A 27,958-nucleotide genomic window follows, 5' to 3' on the forward strand; every position below is an offset into this window, starting at 1 on the left:
AATTAGGATAAATAAAAACAATGTTTCAATGTAGTCAAACAGATACTCAGCGTGAAACTCACCTGTCATGGATACAGCTGCAGCAGGTGGGAATCTCGTACGGTGAACTTCCTGTAGAATACGATATGCAGGATGACGCCTGACTACAAGACTCGTTATGTTGCCAGGGCAAAAGATTAGCACCGAAACCTTGCATCTCTATCACGTTGCTAGAGTCTGGAGAGACATATCCATCATACATTGGACACAATAAATCCAAACTGTAATGTGATCACAGACAATCCTGCTTCCTGAACACTCAACTATAGTCAGTATTGATGTATCTGACACGTTAAACTGTCCTCGCTTAAATCTTTTTGCTTCAGTTCTATAGATTGGCCTGTTTAACTCTGTGCTCAGCATCAATAAATCTTACAGACTCTTTGGAGGAAAAAGGAGGAAAAAGGGACTGGTATAGTCTGAGGTATCATTTTGTTAGGACTGGAGCTTGAGTTTTGGTAACGAATGTAGGGGATATAATTTAAAATGAAAGGTGAGTGGCATTTTTAATTGACATACGCGCTAAAAGATTTAATTAATATTTAATCTTATTGTTATAATTTAAGTGCTATCATTTATCTATCATCTAAGAGGGTGTTAAAGGGTCAATTTGACCAGAACTGATATTTCGACCTTTGGCTGATGTCATTATATTCCATAATTTGTCCATCAAGAACCAAGGTTAGCCAATTTCTGTATTTTTTGGACCACATTAAATGGAGTTAGATACAAGGATGATCAATTTTATCCCATTCACATCATACTCTGTAAAAATCAAAAACTATTAATCTCAAAATAAATACATCAAGCGAAATAATATCATACACTTCAGCTGTTTGCAATCTATTGCCACTAATAAATGAGAATATCAAAGCAAACAACTGTAGACCAACCTCCAAATGTCTATATGGTGGATGGACCACAGTTTGAGAGCCATTGGATCAATTCATTTGTTCAGTAAAGATAAAGCAACATAAAAGGCCTGTTTACTAAAGCACCTCTGGACATCTTTAAGCATCTCCAAAGGCGATATCATAAAGAATCCAACAAACCTGAACTACAATTTTTAAATTGAGATTTTAACTCTTGCTTAGTTTATAATGAAAAATACTATGAATTGCTGAAAGGTTAGTATGTTTGCGGGTGTGAGATTTTCATGCACTTACTCACATTGAGAGTTTTTTCTCATACCAATGCTGAACTTATTAATATTGCAGAGAATGCTGTAAGCAACTGCAAATACACAACCACCACTTCACCTACCTCTCAGTAATCCTAAGTATAGTATGACATGGTTAAGTAGCATATTCTAACCAATCTAGGTTTGCTGAATCGCTAAGGACGGCTCCACTGGAGATGCTTTGAGATATCCTGAATGCTTAAATCAAACTTGTGAGTTTTGCAAGTGAACATTTTCGATACTTACCTCGAGAGAAGGAAGCCTCTAGATTCTCCAAAGGCTTCCTTCCTCTAGCCGTGCTACTGCGCTTGTGCAAGCCATTGACAAGGCTTTGTCAACGGTCTTTCGGGGGACACAGCGCTGGAATGGCCCAGTGGAGGAGGATGAAGGAAGCCTCTTTTGAGGTTAGTACCCCTTTGTGGCACTTTTTTTTCCTACAGGTACATTTTAAATCAAGGCCAAAATGTTATGTATAAATGTGAAATACAGTTTTATTTATTATTGACTTAGATGAAGACCTCTCTATCTAGCACTGGCCCTGGAAATACAGCATTTTGACAAGCTACTACAGTTATATTAGGCAGATAAATAAAACATTCTTACTCTCCAAATTCTTAAAACATTTGGCCTTTCAGCTCCCCCCATGACATGACCTGAATTACCAAATGCATGCTCCAGATCGATGCTTAGACTTTCAAGCACAATAGGCACATACAAACATGGTACACAAGACTTAGGCCACTGACTTTATGCTGGGCAACAAGTCATGGTGTGAGGTTCATGTCACAAGCCTTACCACAAGCCAAAGGGTTCAATTAAAAAACAAAAAAACTTAATTCAGCACAAGTACAAGACGAACATGACAAGGAACATGTAGGGAATACGGGGGTGGAGCATGCGTGAAATCAACCAGGTGCAAAGAGCAAATATACTATATGGGCACCAGCAGTGGCAGCAGAAGCAGTTATTGGCTAGAAATCATAGACACCCATTCCCCTTTAATATATATAGTATATAGATATATGTACTTCTTTATTTTTCCACAAATATACTACCATTTTTTTTTATATATTTGCACTGAAACAATTTAAGGTAACTTTGAAATAAATGGCAATGTTAAGATCAATCCATAGTTCTCTTTATTGGAGGGGAAGGAGTTTTATTTAAGCAAGGAAGATAATTTGCAACAAACTGCAAGCATGCCAACATATAAAAAAGTAACTGCTAAAGAAAATCAAAATGTAATGAAAAAATGCTCTTCACCTTAATTCTTCAGGGAGGGAGCTGGATGGCCAGAACCATATTGCATCTTTTTATTGTAATACAAAATCACAAATTAATTGAATAAAAGAACAAGATGACCCCAGCATCTGCCACATTTCTTTGGATTTAGTTATAATACCAATAATTAATCGGGCCCCCACCCTTAAAAAAATATAAATGTAGTAAAGAAGTAACCAAGTGGAAAAAAAAAAGAGATTTATAAATAAAAGTTTCCAAAATGTAAAATCAGAACCCCACAGAACCTAAAGATCCAGATGAAAGGTACCGCAGTCGTTGAAGAATTATAAGTGAACAGCATCCTCATTATTTTGTTCCATTCATCATTGGTTTGGGAAGCTGCAAAATTGGCCACATGCAAAGGTCGAGCATGTTGCAAACACCAGCAGACAAGGGCAAACAAACCCTGCAACAACAGTGATGTCATTATCGTCAGGCAGAAGGTATGCATACAACTGTCTCCAGTGTATTTCTTAAGCAATCAATGCAAATCCTGTGCTTTACATGCTAGTGCTAAGTTTGTGTGTGCTTAGCAGTGTGGTGCAGCAACATACGTCAAGCACTTTGGTTTAGTCTGCCTGCTGAATACACAACCCTTCTTGGCAACTGCATATTTGTTATTTATGCTACAAAGATGCCCTTTAACCTACACAGCAAGAGCTTGTGGCCACTATATTGTCAGTGGAATGTGGAAATACTCTAATCTTGCTGGCAAAGTTTCTTACAAGAGTCCACTGGCCATATCCAACCAATGTGGGCTTCACTAAGTAACATAAAACTATATCATTGTTTTCAGTATACCATTTCCCGCTTTTATCATCAACAAAATGTCCTTACCCAAATCAGTCTTTTGACAAAATTTATTTTCAGGCTGTAAATATGTTGCTCAAAAAGGAAAGAAGGGTGGAAATTGTAAACTTGTAGGATTTGATAAGTGAACAATAATATAATTATTATATGTATTATTGCAAGAATTATTGCTTTATTATAGCAAACTCTTGTGTTTACAATAATTTTTTACGAAACGTAAACCTAAAGTATTCATGTTTGCTACACACCTTGGCCCTTATGCAATTCACTTTTTCTCCTGAGTTTTCTCCAAGGTGATATTTTTATAACTTGTCAATAAAATGCCGTTTAAAACACCAGCAAGGAAGAAAATACTCAAAATATTTTTGATAGTATTTTTTTCACCTACTTTTCAATAGCAAAACGCTTAAAAGTTAGCCAGAGTCAATATGCAATCAACTTTTTCTCCTTACTTTTCTCCAAGGTGATGTTTTCACGACTTCTCAAGTTTTCACAACTTCTCAATAAAGTGCTATATAAACTACCAGCAAGCAATGAAATACAAAAAAATAATTTTGATAGCACATTCACCTACTTTTTGGTACTTTTAAAACTGCTAAGTGCTGAAAAGGTACTTAAAACAGAAGATGAAAAATTATCTACTAAGAGAAAACTCAGGAGAAAAAGTTAGTTGCATATGGGCGAGGGCAATATGCAATTCACCTTTTCATCTGGGTTTTCTCCTAGGAGATAATTTTTCATCTTCTATTTAAAATAATTTTCCAGCACTGTTCAACTAAAAAAGTACCAAAAAGTAAATGAAAAAGTACCATACTTACAAAATTATTTTGAGTATTTTCTTCCTTTCTGGTGGCTTAAAAGGCATTTTTCTGACAAGTTAAAAAAAAAACCTAGCAGGAAACTCAGGAGAAAAAGTTAATTGCATATGGGTATGAGCCCGGGCCCATATGCAATTCCTCTATTCTCCTGAGTTTTCTCCTAGGAGATAGTTTTTTATCTTCTCTTTAAAAGAACTTTTCAGAACTCTGCAATTGAAATAGTAGGTGAAAAAGTACTATTAAGATTATTTTGACTATTTTTTGGCGTGCTGGTGGTTTGATAGGTATTTTATTGGCAAGGTATAAAAATATCGCTTAGGAGAAAACTCTGGAGAAAAAGTGAATTGCATATGGAACTGCGGGCCCGATTCAATCCACTTTTTCTTCTAAGATTTCTCCTATTAAATATTTTTTCATCTTCTGTTTAAAATAACTTTTCAGCACTCTACAATTGAAAAATACCAAAAGGTTGAAAAAGTACTGTCAAAATTATTCTGAATATTTTCCTGTTTGCTGGTTGTTTAAAAGGCACTTTATATTTAAGATGTGAACATTTCACTTACAAAAAAACTTAAGAGGAAAAATGAATTGGATTGGGCCCTTATTCAATTTACCTTTTCTCCTATGTGATATTTTCAAACCTTATCAATATAGCCCATTTGCAATTACCGCTGGACCCGTAGTCGGAAGTATGGCGTGTGTACGCGCCTTAAGAGTGAGGATGTATGTAATAAGTGGTCACTTCCACAGCGTGAGAAACTCCCACAGGATGTGAACAGCTAAAGGAAGAGGATATGACATCATATGTAGTCATCCTCCAGGTCCATAATCTCAGGTTCAATACTTCCTGCTTGATCGGATTTTATATATGCATAAGGATAATTTTGATTTTGCTTGTTACTAATGAATACAACCGAGCTACTAAATTTCATGTTAGTGGCTTTAAAGAAGTTTCTATGGTCCTGTGATTAAAAGGGGCTAAATCCTACAAATAAGCCACGTGTTTATAACCAGCCTTAAAGACATAAAAGGGACAACGTGATAATATTGTGGGATGTACAATTTACAATATGTAGCTCCAAAAGTGATATCTTCAGGTTATCTTTAAGTGTTAACACAAATAGGTTTCAATTAATCAAGAGCAGTCTGGTAAAAAATTGGTCGGTAAAATACCGCATTAGGTATTTTACACTTTTTTTTTCCAAATTCAAAAAGATTCCCTTACATGCGGTAGATATTCTGTAATAAACCCAAAAAACATGCTTTAATTTACTAAGCCCTGCTCGGTAAGTCTTACCAGCTGTAGAGCAGGTCAGGCAGGAAACTGTGAGTCTTCTCACAAATGGTGTGCATGAGCCATTTCCCTTTCTGTCCGGTGCATCCCCAGCATCCTTTTAGATGTACATACATGCTAACTAGAGAGAGCTCTTCTGTGTAGCAGTACATAGATATGCACATCTAAAGGGATACAGAAAAGCCTTTTTAAACGTCTCCTTTTTCTGCTCTGTTGTTAAGTCCCACATGCCATGCATCGGATCAAATGGGGTGAGAAGCAGGGCTGTGTAGCTCTGACTCTTGGCTGTCTGCTACATCTGCATGGAGATTGTAAGTTACCGACTGGTCAGAGCTGGCGATAAATACTGAACACTTTTACTTGATTTACCAAATGCTTTAATCTTTGTGAACTGACACTTACTGACATGTGTTCAGGTATTTACCACACAAGTCGGTAATTTACCTCACGAGTCAGTAATTTTAGTTTTCTGTGTGGTAATAGGTTTAGTGAGCTGGCATTTGGCAAGGTGATTGGTAAAATCAGCTGGTTTCTACATTTTAGTCAGCCAATTCTAATAATGGTGCATCCCAGCAAAATGTTTGGGATTCAATGTGTCTATTAGGCAATCATGTTTTTCTTATCTCTGTTGCCTTGAAAACAACATTACTCTAACTAATGTGTCACCAAGAGGTCTTTGGCATGAACAAAATTGTCTACATGGTGCCCTATGTGCTAAAACCTATAACCTTTTGTTATTACGTCATGGTTGCAAACAAAAGGAGATCTACTGGTGTATAATAAGATCAACAAATACAGCTACGCTGTAGCATATGGCATAGTCTTTCATACACTGTACTGATTGTTACTGCTAAGTGTAAAACCATCAAGCAGACTAAACCATTGATGCCGTACATCTTGTATTTGTCATGTTTAGAGTAGTTTAGCCCGATAATGGCACCACCATTGTCATGATCTGTTGAATGGAAAACATTGCCTCTTCAAAGCAAGACGTGGGGAGGTTCAGAAGGGAAGTCAGATAAAAACCTTTCATCGTTTTAGGAGCTGTGAGGTTCCGAGAGGAGATCATGGATAACATGGCGTGAAGCCTATCTTCTTCTTCTTCATCGTCGTCAACAGAGACAGAGCGACTGGCAGCTAAGTGGTGGTAGTTAATAGTAACTGCTTTGGGGAAATAATGGTCAGGGAGAGGGTACAAAAATAAACAAATAAAAATAACCTTTAGAGGACCATTAGATTATTAAAAATCATTCACATTTCAGATATACCTTTACCCAAAATAACAACAATAAGCTATCAGTGCTAACAGCCGGAAACACTGCTGCAATGCTAGTAAGAAGCCCACCTAGTTTACTATAATTTTAACATAGAAGAAGTACAAAATACGGTATCTCAAAGAAAGAAATGATCATGAACATGTTTTTATTATTCAACAACTATTTTTCAATGCATCAATATTATCTGAAGATGTGCACTGCAAGGGTGATTATACAAATGTTCTGTGATCCCAGTTACTATTTCTTAACTTCTGGATCACCCCTCATAATGCTTTTTTCTGTAATCAGATTAAGAGGACCTCCCAACATGAATCTATGGAAGTACAGCTTTGTATAGTCTTTGCCTTCCATGCAGCCTCTTTGATAACAAAATTCAGTGGCGAGGGTTACTGGTGTGAATAATTTATCTCTCAAGCTGTCCATATACTATTAAATTATCACTTCATTTTGTAACAATAGATTATTTTATGACTAACTAAAGACCAACACTGTGGATCAATCTTTTGACCAGTTTTAGATCTTAAAGGACAGGTGCGAGTTAAAACAACAACAACAAAAAAAGATCTACTTATCTGGGGCTTCCTCAAGCCCCTGGCAGCCTATCTGTCCCTTGCTACAGCTCCGGTGTCCCAGGATCCCATCCACTGCAGATGCTGATCTGGCAAGGTCAGCATCTGCTGTGCCTCGCCACTCGCGATCGTGCTCACGTGGCTCGGAGCATTCAGCACAGATGCAAAAGTACTGCGCCTGTGCAGAACACTCCAGACCACGTGGACGTGATCGTGAGTGGCGCGGCCGCCTGCTTGTGCAGACCATGTACTCGCGCAGGCCCATTATATGCAGACCTGGCGAGGTTGCCATCTGCAATGGAGGGGATCCCAGGACACAAGACCTGCAGTGAGGGACAGATAGGCTGCCAGGGGGTTGGAAGAAGCCCAAGGTAAATAGATCTTGCTTCTTTTTTTTAAACTCCCACCTGTCCTTTAATATTGATTGTAATGTCAGCTGTAAATGTTTACATCTACTTAGATTTACAAATGATCACACTGACGTTTCATCTCGTCATCAAATGTGTAATTAGGCAAAAAAAATTGTTTGGCTACCTTTACTTATCAGAGATATACACTATATAAAATGTGGAGGTCTGACCTGTGCAATCAATCACAAACAACTGGGGAAAAACAAAACCATGCAAAGCAAATGTAATTTGAACAGTGTTTAAAAAAAAAACAAATGGTCGAGGGTGTGCATTGATGTCCACCTACACAGGGCGCACCTCTTTCTTATGCAAAGCCAATGTCTATCTGTTTTCGGTGCCTAGCCATAAGTGGCCTACCAAAGCATTAACAGCATACTGTAATGCCTAAACCAATAACTATAAAGCTACAGTAGTATTTTTTTTTCTCACAGTTACTTCAACAACATTTCTTTAAAAATGTTTTATTCTATTTTTTTTACCTGTTTGGGTCTTTGAAGGGAAAATAGGCAAAGTGAGAATATTTCAACCCCTACAGATTCCAAAGACTGCAAGTATTTTTTATAACTGAGAGTTACCACATAGCAAAATAAATATAAAATAATACAATAACGAAAAATATTCAATACAATCCATTTTGTAATTTAGATTATTTGTTATTATTAAATAACACGACATCCATCAGAGTTATTCCCCTATTTTCATTGAGAAAGGCAACACAAAGTAAACTCATTAATCTAACTAATGATACCTCTCAGCGTTATTAAATCTCAGTAATGAGTACTGTAAAATCAAATAAAAAGTCCTCTGTTAATTTAGCTGTTGAAAGAAAATTAAAAGGCAAAATAACTTGAGAAAATTGAAAATTTCTGGTTTAGTTAAAATATGAACTTAAGTGATTTGAACAATTTGCAGGGATGAGAAGGTTAATTGCACCTTAGTGGACTTTTTAAAATTCTTGTAATATGATTTAGAAACTGAAGCAGTCCATCATTTTAAATGAGACAGACGTTAGTTAATAAAAATGTAAAGATTAGGTCAAGTAAACATCTTCAGCCTTTTGCCTCTAATTAAAAATACAGTTTTCTTAAAAAGGTGTCTCAAGAAAGTACAGGAATGGCAAGCATCTAGCAGACAATTGCCTAATACTAAATTATTTATAACACATTTGACCTAACAATGGATATAGCACATTGTGCTATGTTACTGTACATCTACACCATTGGTTAAAGTTCAACTGTCCTAAATCTAAGCAATCTAACATGTGAAGAGAAAGTACCCATTCAGAGGTTACTTGGAGGGAAAACTGTGTGTCAGTCATTCCAGACATATTGCCTGATATTGTTATAGGCATATACTGACCCTCAGTGTAATGCATTTACAGACCATTAGGGAGGTTCTATAACTTAACCAAATGTATTTTTGCTTTTTATTTTGAATGTATTGGCATGCAGTTTACACAGTGGATTATGTATTTTTTTCATCATATCGTCAAATTCTGTTGCCCAGGTTTGTAAAGCAACACATACATGTTCATCATCTATATAGGGATTTACTTGTCAGACATCAGATATTCAATGAGATGCTAATAAAAGTGTATGGTAATTTCATGCAAATTTGTTGAGCTTAGAAGTAGGCCACACAAAATCTCAAGCATAAAATGAATATAAGATTTGCATAACCACAAAATGATTACCATAGCATTTCATTGACCCTATTTAGGAGACAGCACATGAAAGTGTATACAGCTCTCTTTGTGTTCCCATTCTGGCAGTGGTCAGATCAGTTTTATGTATACAGCTCAAAGCCTCAGTGCTACTTTTTCACTTTTGTCACTTGTAGTTATATTTGGCCATCAAAGCGTGTAGACATTGTGCTGGCTACACTGCGAGGTGTTGTACAAACAGCCCACTCGTAAATATTTCCATGCCAAAATGTTAAAATCAGATTTCTCAAAGACCACTTGACTTTTTAACATACATTGTTGACATGTTGCCAGTAGTGAACCTGACATACAGTAATTTGGGGACAATAGCTTGTCTAAGGGCCATCAGCTTCAATGCAAATGGTAAATTATGGCCTCAGATAAGCAAATAATTTGCCTTAAAGGACATCCGAGGTGAAAATAAACTGATGAGAAAAACCATTCTATCTATCCTCCTCCTAAAAATGACTTTTTAAGATATCCCACGGTTTTATTTTATATTTAGATCTAGTTTTTAAGTTTTTACAGTTCCATTGTCTCTGCTCAATGACACCTTCATTGAAGTATGCTAGAGCTCAAATCTATAAACGATTGACTCTTTATCTCTTTCCTGCTCTCAGAAGCCATTTACTGATTGGAAAGTGTTTTATGGCTGTAATTCCTTATCAGTGAGGGTTATGCTATAGTCTAACCCAGTCCCCACCCGGACTGACACTGTCACTTGCATACCTGATATTTATCTCTTTCAGGCAGAGAAAGGAAAAAAGGAACACAGCATGGGTATTTGTGTGCTTGGCACTGTACATACTGTACACATGTCTATCTCATCATGTCACACGTCACCTCAGGTGTCCTTTAAGTGTATCAGCCAGATATGCCATGAATCTGACATTCTGAATTTTTTTTTCATCTACTTATTCCTAGTTCCAAGGGCCTGTCACCTGTACAGTAACATTTAGCTTGTGTTGGGTTTTGGTGAAAAGATCAATAACGTTTTATGAAGATTTTTATCTAGCCAATTTATTTTTTTCCCCACCTCACAAAGCACCCTGCCCAGTACTGATGGGCCGCCCTCATTGGGATGGGGATCGTCGGTAATAAAGTGGGTGTTTATGGAGCTAAAGAATATCTCCAACAGTAGGGCAATCTCAAAAGCACCCCAGTGACAGCTAATTAATACAGGGGACTTGTTTCAGGCCTCTTGCTCATTGGCTAGTAGTAGTGTGAAAGGTGGTAAAGCACACAGCACAGAATACCGTAATATTTGTATTCTTGTCTACATTGATTAAAGGCTCAGGAAGCCATGCCTGATTTACGACTAGTATAGAGGGTGAATGTAGTGTCCAGCAAGGTGCAGTAAACATTGGTATTGTATACGCAGGTTCCACAACCTTATTGAATGTTATTGCATCAACCTCACTGACCGATGCAGCATGAAAAGCCTGTCCAACACAATGAGAACTGAAGCAACCTGTGAAACATGCATCACTGGTGAGAGGGTTAAAATCTTTCCTGTGTTTTTTTCCTGTAGAAAATCATTGTTATAAACAGCCAGACCCACAATAATGTAAATATGACCTCTGAATTCCTTCCGTGAAACTAAGAACCACCAACTTCTGTCTTCTCCTTGGAAAACTAATGAGACTCTGAGATGGCAGAGAAGAGAACCAAGTCAGCTGGGAAGAGTAATCCAATGCACTGACCTGGAAAATGTTGAAATCTCCCTTATGCTCTATATAATTATTACTGTCTCCTGCCAATAACATGTTGCTGGTTTGCACAAATGTTTCCACTTCATAGTGTAAGCCAAATAAAATGTGATCACATTAGGACTTTTTTTTATTTATGTATTAGCTATTAGAACTTGCTAAAAAGAAGTCTCAAATGGGATTTACAATGAGATGCTAATAATTCCGAGTTTATGCACACAATATGCTAATGTTATGCAAATTGATGCCGTTTGAAAATGGACTAAAATTACTGCTGCATCTACAGTGGTTTGCAAAAGTATTCAGCCCCCTTGAAGTTTTCCACATTTTGTCACATTACTGCCACGAACATGAATCAATTTTATTGGAATTTCACGTGAAAGACCAATACAAAGTGGTGTACACGTGAGAAGTGGAACGAAAATCATACATGATTCCAAACATTAAAAAAAAAATAACTGCAAAGTGGGGTGTGCGTAATTATTCGGCCCCCTGAGTCAATACTTTGTAGAACCACCATTTGCTACAATTACAGCTGCCAGTCTTTTAAGGTATGTCTCTACCAGCTTTGCACATCTAGAGACTGAAATCCTTGCCCATCCTTCTTTGCAAAACAGCTCCAGCTCAGTCAGATTAGATGGACAGCGTTTGTGAACAGCAGTTTTCAGATCTTGCCACAGCATCTCGATTGGATTTAGATCTGGACTTTGACTGAGCCATTCTAACACATGGATATGTTTTGTTTTAAACCATTCCATTGTTGCCCTGACTTTATGTTAAGGGCCATTGTCCTGCTGGAAGGTGAACCTCCCCCCAGTCTAAAGTCTTTTGCAGACTCCAAGAGGTTTTCTTCCAAGATTGCCCTGTATTTGGCTCCATCCATCTATCCATCAACTCTGACCAGCTTTCCTGTCCCTGCTGAAGAGAAGCACCCCCAAAGCATGATGCTGCTACCACCATATTTGACAGTGGAGATGGTGTGTTCAGAGTGATGTGCAGTGTTAGTTTTCCGCCACACATAGCGTTTTGCATTTTGGCCAAAAACTTCAATTTTGGTCTCATCTGACCAGAGCACCTTCTTCCACATGGTTGCTGTGTCCCCCACATGGCTTGTGGTAAACTGCAAACAAGACTTCTTATGTTTTCTGTTAACAATGGTTTTCTTCTTGTCACTCTTCCATAAAGGCAAACTTTGTGCAGTGCACGACTAATAGTTGTCCTATGGACAGATTCCCCCACCTGAGCTGTAGATCTCTGCAGCTCTTCCAGAGTCACCATAGGTCTCTTGACTGCATTTTGGATCAGTGCTTTCCTTGTTCGGCCTGTGAGTTTAGGTGGATGGTCTTGTCTTGGTAGGTTTACAGTTGTGCCATACTCCTTCCATTTCTGAATGATCGCTTGAACAGTGCTCCGTGGGATGTTCAAGGCTTTCGAAATCTTTTTGTAGCCAAAGCCTGCTTTAAATTTCTCAATAACTTTATCCCTGACCTGTCTGGTGTGTTCTTTGGACTTCATGGTGTTGTTGCTCCCAATATTCTCTTAGACAACCTCTGAGGCCGTCACAGAGCAGCTGTATTTGTACTGACATTAGATTACACACACTATTTAGTCATTAGCACTCATCAGGCAATGGCTAAGGGCAACTGACTGCACTCAGACCAAAGGGAGCTGAATAATTAAGCACACCCCCCTTATTTATTTGTAAAAAAAAAATTGGAATCATGTATGATTTTCGTTCCACTTCTCATGTGTACACCACTTTGTATTTGTCTTTCACGTGGAATTCCAATAAAATTGATTCTTGTTTGTGGCAGTAATAAGACAAAATGTGGAAAACTTCAAGGGGGCCGAATACTTTTGCAAACCACTGTAAATAGTGATGACCAATGATATGCAAAAACTTCCGAGGTGATGCAAATGTATGCAACATTTTATGCAAATATATGTAGCTTCAAAATAAACCAATCAACTTAAACCTGATTTTAAATTGATTGGTCCATTTTCAAACTGCATATATTTGCATAAAAATGTGTGTAAACTTGGAAGTATTTGCATCTCTTTGATCATCCCTACATCTGAGTGGTTCACGTTCAAGCTGCATAGATTTGTGTAAGATTGGAGTAAAAATTTTACCAACTTGGCTTTATTAGCAGATCTCATTGACCAGCCCTAGTTACAAACCATTGCCACCGTTAATTGACATTTTTATTTAAATCCAGTTTAGGTTTGCTGGATTACTTAACATATACATTGCCAATAAGCACCCCACCACAACTTTTAGCCTACAAAATAGGACAAATGCAGTGACCTGCTGATAAGCCGGACTCCCCCCAATGTCTGACCCGAGCACTGCATGCAGAGCCCAGGTTGGAAGCATATCTCTGCTGCAGAGTGTGCAGGTGAGCCGAAAACCATTTCTACCTCATATTGCTCAAACTGAAGTCCTCGTGTCTCCCCAGCAGCTTTGCAACTCACCATAAGAGCTTTGGGCACACTATCATGTGACTAAAGTGAGGTTTAGGAGCTCTTGTGGTGAGTTACAAAGCTTCAGGGTAGATGAGAAGACTAGAGCTGGTGTGAGGAGAGGTAACTATAGTTACCGGCAAGCTGTCAATGTATACTCTGCATAGGGAGGTCCCGTACGTAGACCATCACTTGCCCATAAGCCGACCACCCAAAGCTGCCCCCCCCCCCACACACACACACTTTTAACCCCAAAATGTGGTACAAAAATGTTGGCTTATCCACAGTGATATGACATATTTACAACCTTAGTTCATATTTGTTTGCTGTCCTTTTATTGTTTCTATGATTCTTTATCTAAGGTTACCTTGCATGCAAGTGTATGTTACCATGTCTATTCATATCCAAAAAAGGTGGGTTGGAGGGGAGGGGAGGGCAGGAAGATGGATGTCATCATTGCTCTTGTGCACCTTTGTCTTCATCAATAGTTTTATATGGGGCCTCAAGATCGAAGCAGGTCACTTCAGCATTGAGGCTGCATCACATTGTCCCTGATATCGTCGTGGCTATAGTTGCAAGGCTATAGTCTGCCCTCATGTAGCTGTAATTTGGGTGCCTGGGATAGCTGGACCCTAAATTATGTGTCCATATTGAGTTGCTATGACTCGGAGGGGGAATAGTATTTTCTGCCACCGAGAATTTCAGCAGCAGTAGGGTGAGCCATCATTTGGCTCCCCCTACACCTAACTGACCAGTGGGTACTTATTCGTACAACCCCAAGACTTGTAGCTATGTCCCTGCAGACATTAATTTGCTGTGTCCATGGGGTTGCCTGCAAATGTTATGCCAAGTATTGTCTATAGGCTTAAGTAAACTGGGCCCTGTATGTGGCAACATGAGTGTAATCTGGTTGGGTTTAATTAGCTCTCTCCTTATAATTCACTCCTCACAAAAGAAATTGCAACACCAAGAAAAAATACATGTAGCCAAGTGCAAATCCCAATACCGGTAGAAGAGAGAGAGAGTCACATGCAACATATTACATTTCTGTACATATCTGGTCATGTGACATCTACTTTCAGGTGAGACTGTACCCTGGGGCTGCAGGACCCAAATTTGTCAATGGGGAAATTTGCCACTCATGTTGGGCGCAACGTGAGTACCATCTAGTGATGTGTGATAGGATAGGATGCAGGAACTTTAGAGAACATGTCAAAGATCAAATAGATGCACAACAGAGTACACAGACCAGCAGATTCCCCCAAACGGCTAGTCAAGACCCGTTTGCAATGGCAAGTGACATCCAAAAGAGCCTGTAAGCCATCCACCCCAACTATGGTGCCCTGCATGGTGACGCTCTGTGATTTGGGCTAGCAAGTGGCCACCTTAAAAGTCCACAGCTGTCATTCCTCTACAGACAGAATTGACTTTCACCCATAAACAATACCAATGCCATTCACTGGTCTGCGAGATGTGCAGACCTGTTTCAAGGGCTTAATGACACCCTAGTGGCTGGCTGGCACATAGCCCTTATTCATGCAGCATGTTGTAAATGGTTTGGTTGCACACAGGTGCAACCGTTGATGATGGCAGGCTGTTTTGGGTATCACTTGCCACTCCAAACGGGTCTTGGTGGGCTGTTCGGGGGGATATGCTGGTTTGTGCACTTTGTTGAATACAAGTTTGAACCATTTACCCTTCACTGATGTTCCTTCCTCCAATCATGTCACACGTTGCTGGATTGTACATCCTGCACAACACCCGTTGAAATTATACCCATTGACAAATTTGTATCATGTTGTTCAAGGAGGATACACTCTTACACGAAACTGAATGTCATGTGACACGGAATATATGAAAACCTAATATTTTACATATGATTCTCTCTTCTACCGGTACTGTGATTTGCTTATGACTATGTGCTATTCTTCATGGTGTTACAACTTCACTTGTTAGTGATACTTGTGAGTGCTACAAGGATTCTAAATGTAAATTAAACATCTGTGACCGTGGGTGACAGGGGGTTAACTTACCCATTTGTCCGGTGGATCCTGTATGGAACATTCGCGTCACATGTCGCCTTCCATGACACTCCCACGCTTCCTCCTTCAAGCCGGAATAAGGAAGTGCTGGAGTGACATGGAATGCAACATGTGATGTGAACAGAATGCGTAGGGTCCAACGGACGCATGGGTAAGTTAACTCACCGTCTCCTGCGGTCACAGCTGTTTAATTTACATTTGGAATCTGAGTAGCTATGTACTCGTAGCTACTCAGAAGAGCATTGCTACTTGTGAGTACAAAATCTTGCGAGGAGACTCACAATCTTATGCAACATTAGATTGGTACATTCATAAATGAAGTGTTATTTTGCAGAGAAAGCTATTAAAGAATGACCAGGCTGATCTCCAAATAGACAAGAGGGAATCCAGCAAAGATTCTCTAGTGTGAAGTATCACAATAACAAACTACTGCGAGCCGACTTACTGTTGTCATGTTTGTGTCCAGCATAGATGATTCTGAAGACGTAGTCTGTAGCGACCTCTTCTACAACATTGTCAGCAAAATCTACAGACTTATTCGAGCTATTTCTTTTTCTAAGTTTTGGAAATACTTTTCCCTGTAAAATCAAAAAGAAAAAAAAAACACTTAGTCAACACTTAGTTAGCATTAATTGCAGTATACACAATGTGTACGTTTTGCATTAAAACATGACTGGAAGGAAAAGTGCGAAGCAGGAAAAAAGGAAAGAAGGGAGCTGCCACAGGCAGCAATGATAAAGCCATGGTTAGCGACCATAGACGGAAATTTGGTAGACTGGAGCGGCCCAATAAAATAGCAGGTGCTGGGGCTACCAGGGGTGCTCGCCAGTAATCTCGAATTCGAATTTACCCATTCGTTTTCTATGAATCCAGAAGTTGAATTTGAATACGAAGTTCGATACCGATCACGAATTCGAATTTGACTGTATCCAAATTTTACTCTCGAATTCGGCCGTGATCACGGGTGTTAAACCCGTGATCACGAATTCGGATTCAGCTACCGTCCCCCGACTTTAAGGGTTAATAGCAAAGCCCCCTTAAATGCCAGAGTCACCAAATTTGCAGGTTATGTTAAGAAGAAAAGTGGGAGCAAGGATAATTTTTTTTCAAAAAGACTGCTATTTGGGGGGCGGTGGAGATCTTCAATCAACTTAATTGAAGATCGTAAGATAAGAGGATACTGTATTCGTTGGATCGTTAACCGAGGATATTGGCGTGGGAATTTTTTTTTAAAGGTAAGTATTTTTGGTTAATTAAAGTGGACCCAAATTAAAAATACAAGATTTCAGAAATAAAATCTATTTTCTAAATTATAATAATAAATAGCAGCCTTTTTTCAGCTGCATGATGACAAATATAAAATATTTTACATTTATTGGAGGAACCCCTCCCTTCCTTTCATATTGCCGGGAATTTTCCGGCAAACTGGTGGAAGAGATATAAAACAAAAACAAAACACAGGCTGCTACTGATGATGTCACAGGCGAGGTATCTCAGCTTGTGTGATATTTCACATAGACAATGCCCCTGTGAGGGAGGGTAGCTGATGACAAACACACCCATGATCTAAAACCTCCTACTAAGCTCAGAAGTAATGTCTGCCACCTGTATAACCCTAGTTATGAAAAGAGAAGGGTGAAAAGCATGCACTGAAATGCTCATAGGCTTGAAGGAGTGTTTATTTATCTTTTTATGTGTCAGAGTGGTGCAACTAAATATTTTGAATAAAAAAAAAAGTTTGGTTTGGGTCCGCTTTAAGAATATTAAAATCTTTTTTTCGTGGTTGTATTTTTATTTTATTTAACCCTTTGTGGAAATGGGTAAGGGGTACTTTGTACCCCTATACTCATTTCTCCTGGGAGGGGGGTGGGCATCTGGGGTCCCCTTCTTAAAGGGGACTCCCAGATGCCACCATGAACCCCCCCACGGAGTCGTAGCCCCCACCTCCTCCTGGGGCACCGGAGGTAGGGAAGAGCCCCTTGTCCATGGATTGGACAAGGGCTCGGGAGGAGAGAGGAAGGCTTGGCCGCCCCTCTCCCCCAGAGCCCCCCATACCATGGACCATGCGGGCTGGTATAGCTCAGGGTGAGAAGCCCCAGTCGGCCGGGGCTCCGCATTCTGGCTATCCCAGCCTGTATGGGGGACAAGGGGTTACAGAGGCTCGGGAAGGGGGACCCCACACCATTTTTTTCAGATTTCCCACACTCAGAACATTCCCTAAAAATAAAAAAAAATATTTTTTAAATACATATTTTTTTTAAATATTGTTTCCCACTATCTTTTTAACATATCCTGCAAATTTGGTGTTGCTAGGATGTAAGGGGCCTTTGCTATTAACTGCTGGGAAATATTTCCCACGATCTGTCATTGACCGGCATTTAAATGTATCGTTATTTTCTTTGAACTTTTAAAATCAATTTTCTCAAAAAGTATAAGGTCTTTTTGAAAAAAAAATTCCTCTTGCTCCCACTTTTCTTCTTAACATAACCTGCAAATTTGGTGATTCTGGCATTTAAGGGGGCTTTGCAATTAACCCTTAAAGTCGGTGGGTTTTGAATCACGAATTCGTGATCACGGCTGAATTTTCCCCTGACCCGGATTCGAATCCACCCGAATCGAATTCGAGTCCATTTGAACCAGCTGAATCCGAATTTGACCCGAAACCGAATTCAAATGTACACAAATCGAATTTGGGTACATTCGAGCATGACTGGGGGCTACCCACTATGCAAATTGTTGCTATTAATAGCGAGCAGGGGTTATTTAGGCATCACCAAGGGGTGAAGGGGTTAAGGGTTAGGCACCACCAGGGGGGTTAACGGTTAGGCGCAACCAGAAGGGGGTTAAGGGTTAGGCATCGGTAGAGGGAGGGTTAAGGTTTAGGTATCGGTAGAGGGAGAGTTAAGGGTTAGGCACCACCAGGGGGGTTAACAGTTAGGCACAACCAGAAGGCAATTAAGGGTTAGGCATCAGTAGAGTAAGGGTTAGGCATCGGTAGAGGGAGGGTTCTGTGTGAGAGAAGCATTAGGTTAGGTAGCTGTCGAAATTAGGTAGTAAAATATCTGTTGTTTTACCAATATTCTACTACCAGCAATATCTGGCGCCCATTTTTCTAGGTACTTTTTTACATGTACGCCAAAAAACATTTGAATCTGTGAATTTGCCTCTGGGTTTTCCTATTGGTCTGTACACTGATCAATAGGGTTCTTTGGTAGCATTAGGTTTTTTTGGTAACACAGGGCTCAATCCAATTAATTTTTTCTCCTAAGTTTTCTACCAGGTGATATTTCTCATTTTATCAATAATGTGCCTTTTAAGCCACCAGCAAGCAAGAATCATTTTGACATTGAAAAAGAACCAAAAAATAGGTGAAAATGTAGTTTGAGGGCGCTGAAAAGTTATTTTAAACATATGATGAAAATTATCTCCTAGGAGAAAACTTCGGAAAAAAGGTGAATTGGATCGGTCCAATATGTCCAAATTCAGAGTTGTCTGAAAGTATATAATTTATGCATGTTTCCCTATGTATAACACAGGACTTAACGTACAAAGAAATTCAACTTACAAACAAACTCTCGGAACCTGTTTGTAAGTAAAGGACCACCTCTACTTTTTTGTAGTTTTTCAATTGCAGAAGATAAAAATTAATTGGATTGGGCCCACAGTGGGCAATTCTTGGAATCAGTGATATGGGGAAGATATAAACATTGCATTTAACCCTTAGCAGACCCGGATATTTGGGATATCTATTTCCCCATGTGAAGGAGAACTGACACACCACTGTTTTTTTTAATTATAATATCCCAACATATTGCTATGATCTGCAAACTGGGAATTTATATTTTAATTAGAGTACATCTTTTATTAGTTGAGATCACATCAGGACATTTGGCAGCTAAGCTATGCACATTTGGTCAGTTGGGAATGGAGCGAGCTAATCAGACGGCATTAGTGTTTGTCTGGCTGATGTTTGTGTGTCTCGGTGGACTGCGAGACTATCACCGTTTCCTCCTACACTTGTGAATCATGCTTGCCATTGGTTTTATGAACATTTTATTGTCATTATCATTGCCTTGGCATATCATTAAGCTTTATCTATAGCACCTTAATAAAAGTTTGATAATAGATAATGAGCTCCCAGGATTTTAGTCTCTTTCATTTTGCTTCAGGCTTTAATTGATCCCTGGTGAGCCTCCTGAGATGCTTTTCATCTCAATGGCTTTTCTATTTCATAATTGAAGAAGTGAGTCTCTTTGTGTATTGTTCTTGCTCTTTCAACCTACCTTCCCCCTTTGTGACCATAATGGTGGCTCTAACTGTCCTCTGGGTTGAAGACCATTTTCAAGGCAGGAGAGGAAGGCAAGAAGATGACCTCCTGGAGGGAAGTGGAGGGGAGGTCTCTGAATACCATCCTGGCTGACCAGAACAAGGACTCCTCTACTGTCCGCTGCAAAAGAAAGAAGTAAAAAGGTAATCATGGAAAACTGGGGCTAATGTCACAGTTAATTAATGTATGATAATTACACTCTTTGATTACAATTGAAGAGAAACTTAACAATATAAAACTTAATAAACAATATTAATATATAAATTATTTAGTCATTGTTTGATCGTTGTAAAATCTTTCCTCACCCCGATTTACATTCTGAAATTCATCACAGGTGGCAACATCTTTAGTCCTGTCAGTTGATCTCTGTGGTATTGTTTGTTGACTGAGCTTTCTAGGCACAAAGTTAGACACTGTTTGCTTGGCAGTTGGAAACAGCTGTTATTTTCCACAATGCAACAAGGTTCACAGACTGAAAACTGTCATGGCCATGGCCCTGATATCACACTGTAGGAGGGGTTTCACCACAACATTAGCCATACAGATGTCCTGAAGGGAAGGGAAAGGGGGTATCGGGTAATGATTGGCATAACGTTCAATCCTGGGTTAAAGTTCCTCTTTAAATTTATCAGAGCTGCCTACATAGTGGATAACTGAGGAATATTTTTTTGTCCTCTGTGAAGTAAGCAGGGACATCACATGATCTCCCAGTGTGCTCTGGGGGAGAAGGTTACATGACATCATCACCAAGGCTAAATGTCACTGAGAGGGCAGTGTTACATACATGCCCATTTCTAGGGGCAGGCAGAACGGGACATCCCCTGGGACGCAGCAGTGGGCAGCAGGGTGGGAGTGTACCCCACCTCTCCGAGATCCACACGCGCTGCCTGCATCGATTTCCTGCTCCTCAGCTTCCCGTCTCACTGGTAAAAGCATGCACACAGGGGCACTGTTACCAGTGAGACAGGGAAACCGAGAAGCAAGGAGGAGATGCGGGCAGCACATGTGGATCTCAGAGAGGTGAGTTATGCTCTTTTTTCATACTCTGCAAGCGCACCCCCAGCAGTTCTCTGCCTACTTAAATAGTAGGAGGCTCTTTCTAGCTAAATGGGGGGCTCTGGCTTAATGATGGTCTCTCTCTGGCTGCAAAGGGGGTGTTCTCTGGCTAAACGGGGGAGCTCTTTGGCTAAATGGGGGAGGACTCTCTGGCTAAATGAGGACTCTCTGGCTACCTAAATGGGAGGCTCTCTGGCTAAATGAGTGGGCTCTCTGGCTGTACGGGGGGGGGGGGGGGCTATTTGGCTGTATGCAGGGTTGTGTGGCTAAATGGGGGGGAGCTCTCTGGCTACCTATACAGGATGGGGGCCTACCTCTGGCTAATTAATCCTGATGGCCAACTCTGGCTAGCTATATTGGAGGCTACCTAATACTGGGGTAGCGGCACAACGTATACACCCTTACCCTGGGAGCTCTATAGCCTAGAAGCTGCCCTGGTTACATACCAATATACAGTAATATACAGTATAGACATGCTGTAAGAAGCATTTCTGATGCTAAAATCAGTATAGTTAAGGTAAAATTGGGTATCCCAAACAATTAATTGATATACTTTATGTCATCATGGGTCATCTTTAGCTACAGACATTAATCTAAAAATGCAGAAACCCCAGGAACCACTCAGCAGCCATCTACCATAGAACTGGTAGAAGATTAAAGCTGACAGTTTTTATTGTGGTTAATGATGCTCGATGGTATGAGAACTCACCAAGAAGCATCATCTAATTTGCTGGACATGATCAGGTGCTAAAGCAGGAAGTGATCAGAACAAATCAGAGCACAATCATGCCCACAAGCATAACTAGTGTTGGGTGGCTGTACATTTCCTCATTGCTTTCTGAATTACATCCTAAAAGGAATGCTTTAACTTTTTCACATAATTTGAATTAGATTTGAAATTAGCAATGCAGCCAAGCTAAGCTATGTGCCATTAATAAGATATGGGTATACCCTCCCCTCCATAAGATCAGGGCTTGTTTTAGTAGTAATAGGGCCCCTGGGCAAAATTAACCCAGGACCCCCAACAGGCACCCTCCAGACCAAAAAGTGGCGTTGCAGCCAAATTTCCCCCCAGGGCACTTGAGCTGGGTGCTGACACTCCCTTCCCCATCATCTCCTAACTTAAAGAGACTCTGTAACAAAAAAAAAGTGCCCCTGGGGTGTATTTACCTCAGGAGGTGGAATCCTCTGGATCATATCGAGGCTTCCCCTGTCCTCCTCCATCCCACGGTGGTCTCGCTGGTCCATTCCGAAGCCACAGCCGACAATTTGTCAAGCTAGGGCGCAGGCGCAGTAGCGCCTGCAATATTTACCTTGCCCGGCTCCAGCACAGTCGCAGTAGCGGCTCCCCGAAGGGCTAAGGCAGGAATAACCAATCTCAATCAGGTCCGCTCTACTGCGCAGGCGGAGGTGACAGGGATCAGCTATTTCTACCTGATCCTGAGCCAAGAGCCGCTGCTGCGTCTGCGCTAGAGCCGGGAAGGTAAATATTTACATGCCTGCTGTTCGGAGAGGCCCTGTGAGACCACAGAGGACGGGAGAAGCCTCGATAGAACCCGAGGTAAGAATCCCCCCAGGGCACTTTTTTCTGTTACAGGTTTTATTTAACTAACTCCCTGGGGCCCCTGCAGAGTCTTTGGCAGAGTAGCATCTCACCTGCGCTGACTGGAAGACTCCTCTGTCAGTCTGTGGCTTCATGAACTCCCCAATTTCTTACTTGCAGGGGCGCCCCTCCTCCACGTTATTATGTAATAACATGTTGTGGGTCATAAAAAAGATGCAGCCATCGTTGGATGCAGATGGGAGTGCACAGAGCCACAGGCTCTGGGGCCTTGGGGCAATTGTCCCTTTTGCCTCTATGGTAGCGCTGACTTTGCACAAGATAAGCTATACCCGTTGGACTCACTGCTACCATGTCAGGCACCCAGTACTCATCTGTCCATTGCTCAACACTCCTGGGTACTGCGCATGCACAAACACATTGGTTAGATGCACTGACATGCGCACACCTTAGGCCATCGTAGAAGAATTGGACTCACAGTTTACATGTTGCTGGGATTTCTGGCACAGTTCATTAGGGATTAAGGCCTCTTTCACAGTGGGACGTTAAAGGGACTCCGAGCTCTGAAAATAATCGAAATTGGTACTTACCTGGGGCTTTCTGCAGGCCACCGTAGGTCGGGAGATTCCCTGGCGGTGTCCTGGCTCCTCTCCCAGTCTCTCCGCACAAATGGCTCTTGGTGACACCGAGTGTCGGGCCCTTTCTTCCCGGAAGATGACGTTAGTCGTCATCACGCCGGCCGCGCTGTTTAATCGCACATGCACAGTACAGTCACAGTGATGACGACTAATGTCATCTTCCAGGAAGAGAGGACCTGACACTCGGGCCTGGTGTCGCCGGGAGCCATTTGTGCGGAGAGACTGGGAGAGGAGCCAAGACGCCACCGTGGGATCTCCCGACCTACGGTGGGCTGCAGAAAGCCCCAGGTAAGTACCAATTTCGAGCTCGGAGTCCCTTTAAAGTTGCACATTATAAAAAATTATAACACAAACAGGCAGTACAAAGTCTGGGCGACATTCACAGTTCACACGTTACGTTGTGTGTAACGTGTAGCAATATTTAGAAAGTGCTGCATGCTGTGCGTTTAGCAATAAATTTGCTGCATTATGTGTGTTGCACATGCTCAGTAATGTTTTATTTTTAAATGTAACGCATGCGCCATTTTCGTTCCATCAGTATGCGGCGAAAACGGCGCACCTGGAGAAACATAACGCAGTGCAAAATAACGTCCAATTTCATAACCTACATGCGCTGCGTTAGGGGCACGTTGTGCAACTTTAACGTTGCATCAAACGCAACGTCCCACTGTGAAAGAGGCCTAACAGTGATTATCACTGGAATGATTAGCAAGAAAATTTCTATTTTGATCATGTTTTGTAACCTGATGGTTGTTATAAATTATATGTACTCCCAACAGACTACATCATTGTTTTTTAACTTGTGGATGTTAATAAAGATTATGTTTTCAGATCAACAACTCATTTGTGTTTATAGCTCATGAGGGATCTGCATGAAAGCGAGTGAATCATTCAGCAAATTATCCTAATATCCAATTTGCCGTTTAGAAGCTCTCCTTTTCCCTTGTAGTTAATAGCAATTAGCTTTTATTCATAGTACCAACCGGTACAGCTGACTATTTTATTCCACTTTCTTCCTCTGTGTATATATCACAGGCTTCATGCTGGACAGAAGGATTGCTGTGCACCCTGGATTCATGGTAACTGTGTATTATCAGTTAAATGATTATTAACTGACATATCATGATGCTGTATTGATCATTTATACTTGTATACCAATGTTTAACTATCCATCAGTAACAGAATCTAAGGACATTCTGTTTAATAAATCCATCTAATTCATACATGTCAAACTCCAGCTCACGGGCCAAATTTGGCCCTGTGAGCCATTCAATTTGGCCCTCAAGTGGTCCACTCTAGACCACCAGGGAAGCCCTAAAACACCAGTAAAGTTATATGGGGGAGGTAGGGGGAAAGCACTTAACACTAGGGAACTGTATAGGTGAGGGTGGGGTCCTCTAGACACCAGGGAACCGAATAGGGGAGGGAGGACCACTGGACACCAGGGAACTGTACAGTGGTTGGAGAGGGCCATTAGACACCTGGGAACTTAATAAGGGAGGAAGGTGGCCAGTAGACGTTGAGGAGGGCCCGCGACTTGGTCCTAGTGTACAATTTTGGCCACTTTGTATTTGTAATTCCACAATCCAATAGGCAACCAGGCGGGGCTTTCTTTGAACCAAAGTTCTCTTTTTATTTCTTCATCATAGTCTTCCAGAAAGCAGATGATAAGTGTAGACATAAACAAACAGGCCTCCACTTCATAAAACAATGCCTGACACGTGTTTCACGGCCATAAGCCGCTTCCTCAGAGGCACATCAAACAAACATCTGTCAAAACACATAAATATACATATACATACCATTAGAGACCCATGCGAAGATCAGGAAAACTAGCCCAAATACTATGAAGCAATATATGTATCTTACCGGAATATAGGCCATAAAAAACATCACCGCGATCTATAATCACAAAAAGTAGGCACTAATAAGAATGTAGTGGCATAAAGCACATACATTAAATTTGCTCAGTAAAATGATCTCCCAAAGAACTCCAGGCATAGTACCATAGGGTAGCCATACATGCACTAAATGTGTCCAGGAAAGTGCTATGTCATAAACCTCTATCTATACATAGAAAGTGACCAAAAAGTGCTATACCAAGAAAAACACCACTATATACCCCCTGTCTATATAAGTGCATGCATAAATATCATAGAAGCAGTGAAATAGAGGAGTAATAAATTGCCTATACCGTAATATAATTTATACCAGAACCCATAAACTAAAGATAGTAAAAATAAAAAAAGTGAAAAGGGATGAGGAACGTCAGTATATTAATCCAGGGCCGTCCTTTGTAGCCTGCTCTAATTGAGATCGGCGTGGAAGGTGTATCTATCTATCATCTCCAGGTAATTCATATCCCTATGGGAATATACCTTTCTATCATATTGATATTGCACTATATTGGTCTTTTTCACTGGAGGTCACCTCTATGCGGTTTCTTTATGATGTGTAGGGAAATGCTTATGGGATATTAGATAGTATCTATCCTCTCACATTGGGCACTATATATGGGCTGTTGCAGTGATTTGGCCTTAGGAGCCTCTACATATACTGCATGCAGCTCTTTATATATTATCACCCTTTTCTTTTTTGATCTGGAACTATGATGTATTTGAGATGGGGCACATGATTAAGACGCCCTGGATTAATATACTGACGTTCCTCATCCCTTTTCACTTTTTTTATTTTTACTATCTTTAGTTTATGGGTTCTGGTATAAATTATATTACGGTATAGGCAATTTATTACTCCTCTATTTCACTGCTTCTATGATATTTATGCATGCACTTATATAGACAGGGGGTATATAGTGGTGTTTTTCTTGGTATAGCACTTTTTGGTCACTTTCTATGTATAGATAGAGGTTTATGACATAGCACTTTCCTGGGCACATTTAGTGCATGTATGGCTACCCTATGGTACTATGCCTGGAGTTCTTTGGGAGATCATTTTACTGAGCAAATTTAATGTATGTGCTTTATGCCACTACATTCTTATTAGTGCCTACTTTTTGTGATTATAGATCGCGGTGATGTTTTTTATGGCCTATATTCCGGTAAGATACATATATTGCTTCATAGTATTTGGGCTAGTTTTCCTGATCTTCGCATGGGTCTCTAATGGTATGTATATGTATATTTATGTGTTTTGACAGATGTTTGTTTGATGTGCCTCTGAGGAAGCGGCTTATGGCCGTGAAACACGTGTCAGGCATTGTTTTATGAAGTGGAGGCCTGTTTGTTTATGTCTACACTTATCATCTGCTTTCTGGAAGACTATAATGAAGAAATAAAAAGAGAACTTTGGTTCAAAGAAAGCCCCGCCTGGTTGCCTATTGGATTGTGGAATTATTAATATAGGGGTGGAACCACATTATTACTAGTTTTATCCCGATAGCACTTTGTATTTGTGTTTGATACACCTGATCTAACTGACCAGGAACTGATTAAAACTAGGGCAAATGTTATACTGCCTCCCCAGCACTGTATATATGGCAGTCATATTGTACATAGTAAGTGTAGTTGTATTGTCCTACAAGTATTGCTCCTTGATGCCACACACCCCCTATGCAGAGTGGTTCAGGGAAGCATATTAAAGGATCACTATCGTGAAAATCTCTAAAATTTAAAATACATGCATACAAAATATACATTTATCCCAGAGTAAAATGCACTATAAATTACTTTCCTATTTTGCTGTCACTTGCAGTTGGTAGTAAAAATCTGACAGACCTAACTGATTTTGGACTAGTCCATTTCCTCATAGGAGATTCTCAATGCCACTTTTATTTTTTACAACAGCATGCCCTGGAAAGTAAATTATACAAAAAATGCTGCCCAGCTTCCCTAATCGGATACACACTATTTTGGCAGTTGGACTGAGCAACTGCAGTTCAGTAAGTGCTTTTGTAATTAAAGAAGTAAATGAAAACACCCATGAGGATATGGACTAGTCCAAAACCTGTCAGATTTTCACTGGCAACTGTAAGTAACAGCAACATAGAAAAAAGTAACTTATAGTGCATTTTATTTTGGGTGAAATGTATTTTAATTTTTATAATTTGTTATGAAAGTTGTCCTTTAATATTAAAGAGAATCTGTACTGTAAAATTCTTACAATAAAAAGCATACCATTCTATTCATTATGTTTTCCTGGGCCCCTCTGTGTTGTTTCTGCCACTACCTGCTGCAATCCTGGCTTGTAATTGCCAGTTTTAGGCAGTGTTTACAAACAAAAGACATGGCTGCTAACCAGCTTGTGATAGGCTCAGAGAAGCTCAGTCTGTGACTCATACAGAGCCTGCAGGGGGCGTGGAGAGGGTGTGTATAACTTCTCCCTATCACAAGCAGAGCAGCACATTCTTGCATGAGCCGACAAAGCTGACAAAGGAAAGAAGATTAAATTACATAACAGAGATATTACAGCAACTGTGCAACTAGGAAAGGCTGCAGTAAGACAGACCACATTAGAACAGGTATAGAAACTTATAGGATAGAAGAAATAAGGCTGAACATTTTGTTACAGAGTCTCTTTAAGAAGGGCTACAGTTGCCTATCATGTCATGGGCTGCATTGGTTGCCCCGCTGTCTGTGTCTCTCTCCCAGTGTCCTCTGATGTCCATGTTTATCTCCTGTCAGTGCTTGTGTAGCACCACATGAGCACTAGGTTGGGGAGATGGATGTAGACAGGAAATCCAGCTGGAGACCAAGACAAACAGTGGGAGAGGCAGAGCAGCCTGTGATGTGACACATACAGTAGCTATAATCCTTCCTAATA

At 40.3% G+C, this 27,958-nt stretch overlaps 1 protein-coding gene across 6 annotated transcripts in view; it reads right to left on the reverse strand.

Moving 5' to 3' along the window:
* The window catches only part of SGSM2 (small G protein signaling modulator 2), a 470,219-nt gene that overhangs the window by 46,671 nt on the left and 395,590 nt on the right, over positions 1-27,958 (reverse strand). For 5 of the 6 annotated variants that reach the window (XM_068265978.1, XM_068265979.1, XM_068265980.1 and 2 more), the window contains 4 exons: positions 19,878-20,041; positions 16,040-16,172; positions 6,449-6,583; positions 63-216 (listed from right to left, as the gene is read on the reverse strand). In XM_068265978.1, coding sequence (XP_068122079.1) covers positions 63-216; positions 6,449-6,583; positions 16,040-16,172; positions 19,878-20,041 — 586 coding nt within the window. The remainder of the gene's footprint in view (positions 1-62; positions 217-6,448; positions 6,584-16,039; positions 16,173-19,877; positions 20,042-27,958) is intronic. The other variant, XM_068265983.1, reaches the window with a different exon arrangement.

Source organism: Hyperolius riggenbachi, chromosome 2 (genome assembly GCF_040937935.1).
Source record: "Hyperolius riggenbachi isolate aHypRig1 chromosome 2, aHypRig1.pri, whole genome shotgun sequence".
Classification (NCBI taxonomy): Eukaryota; Metazoa; Chordata; class Amphibia; order Anura; family Hyperoliidae; genus Hyperolius; species Hyperolius riggenbachi.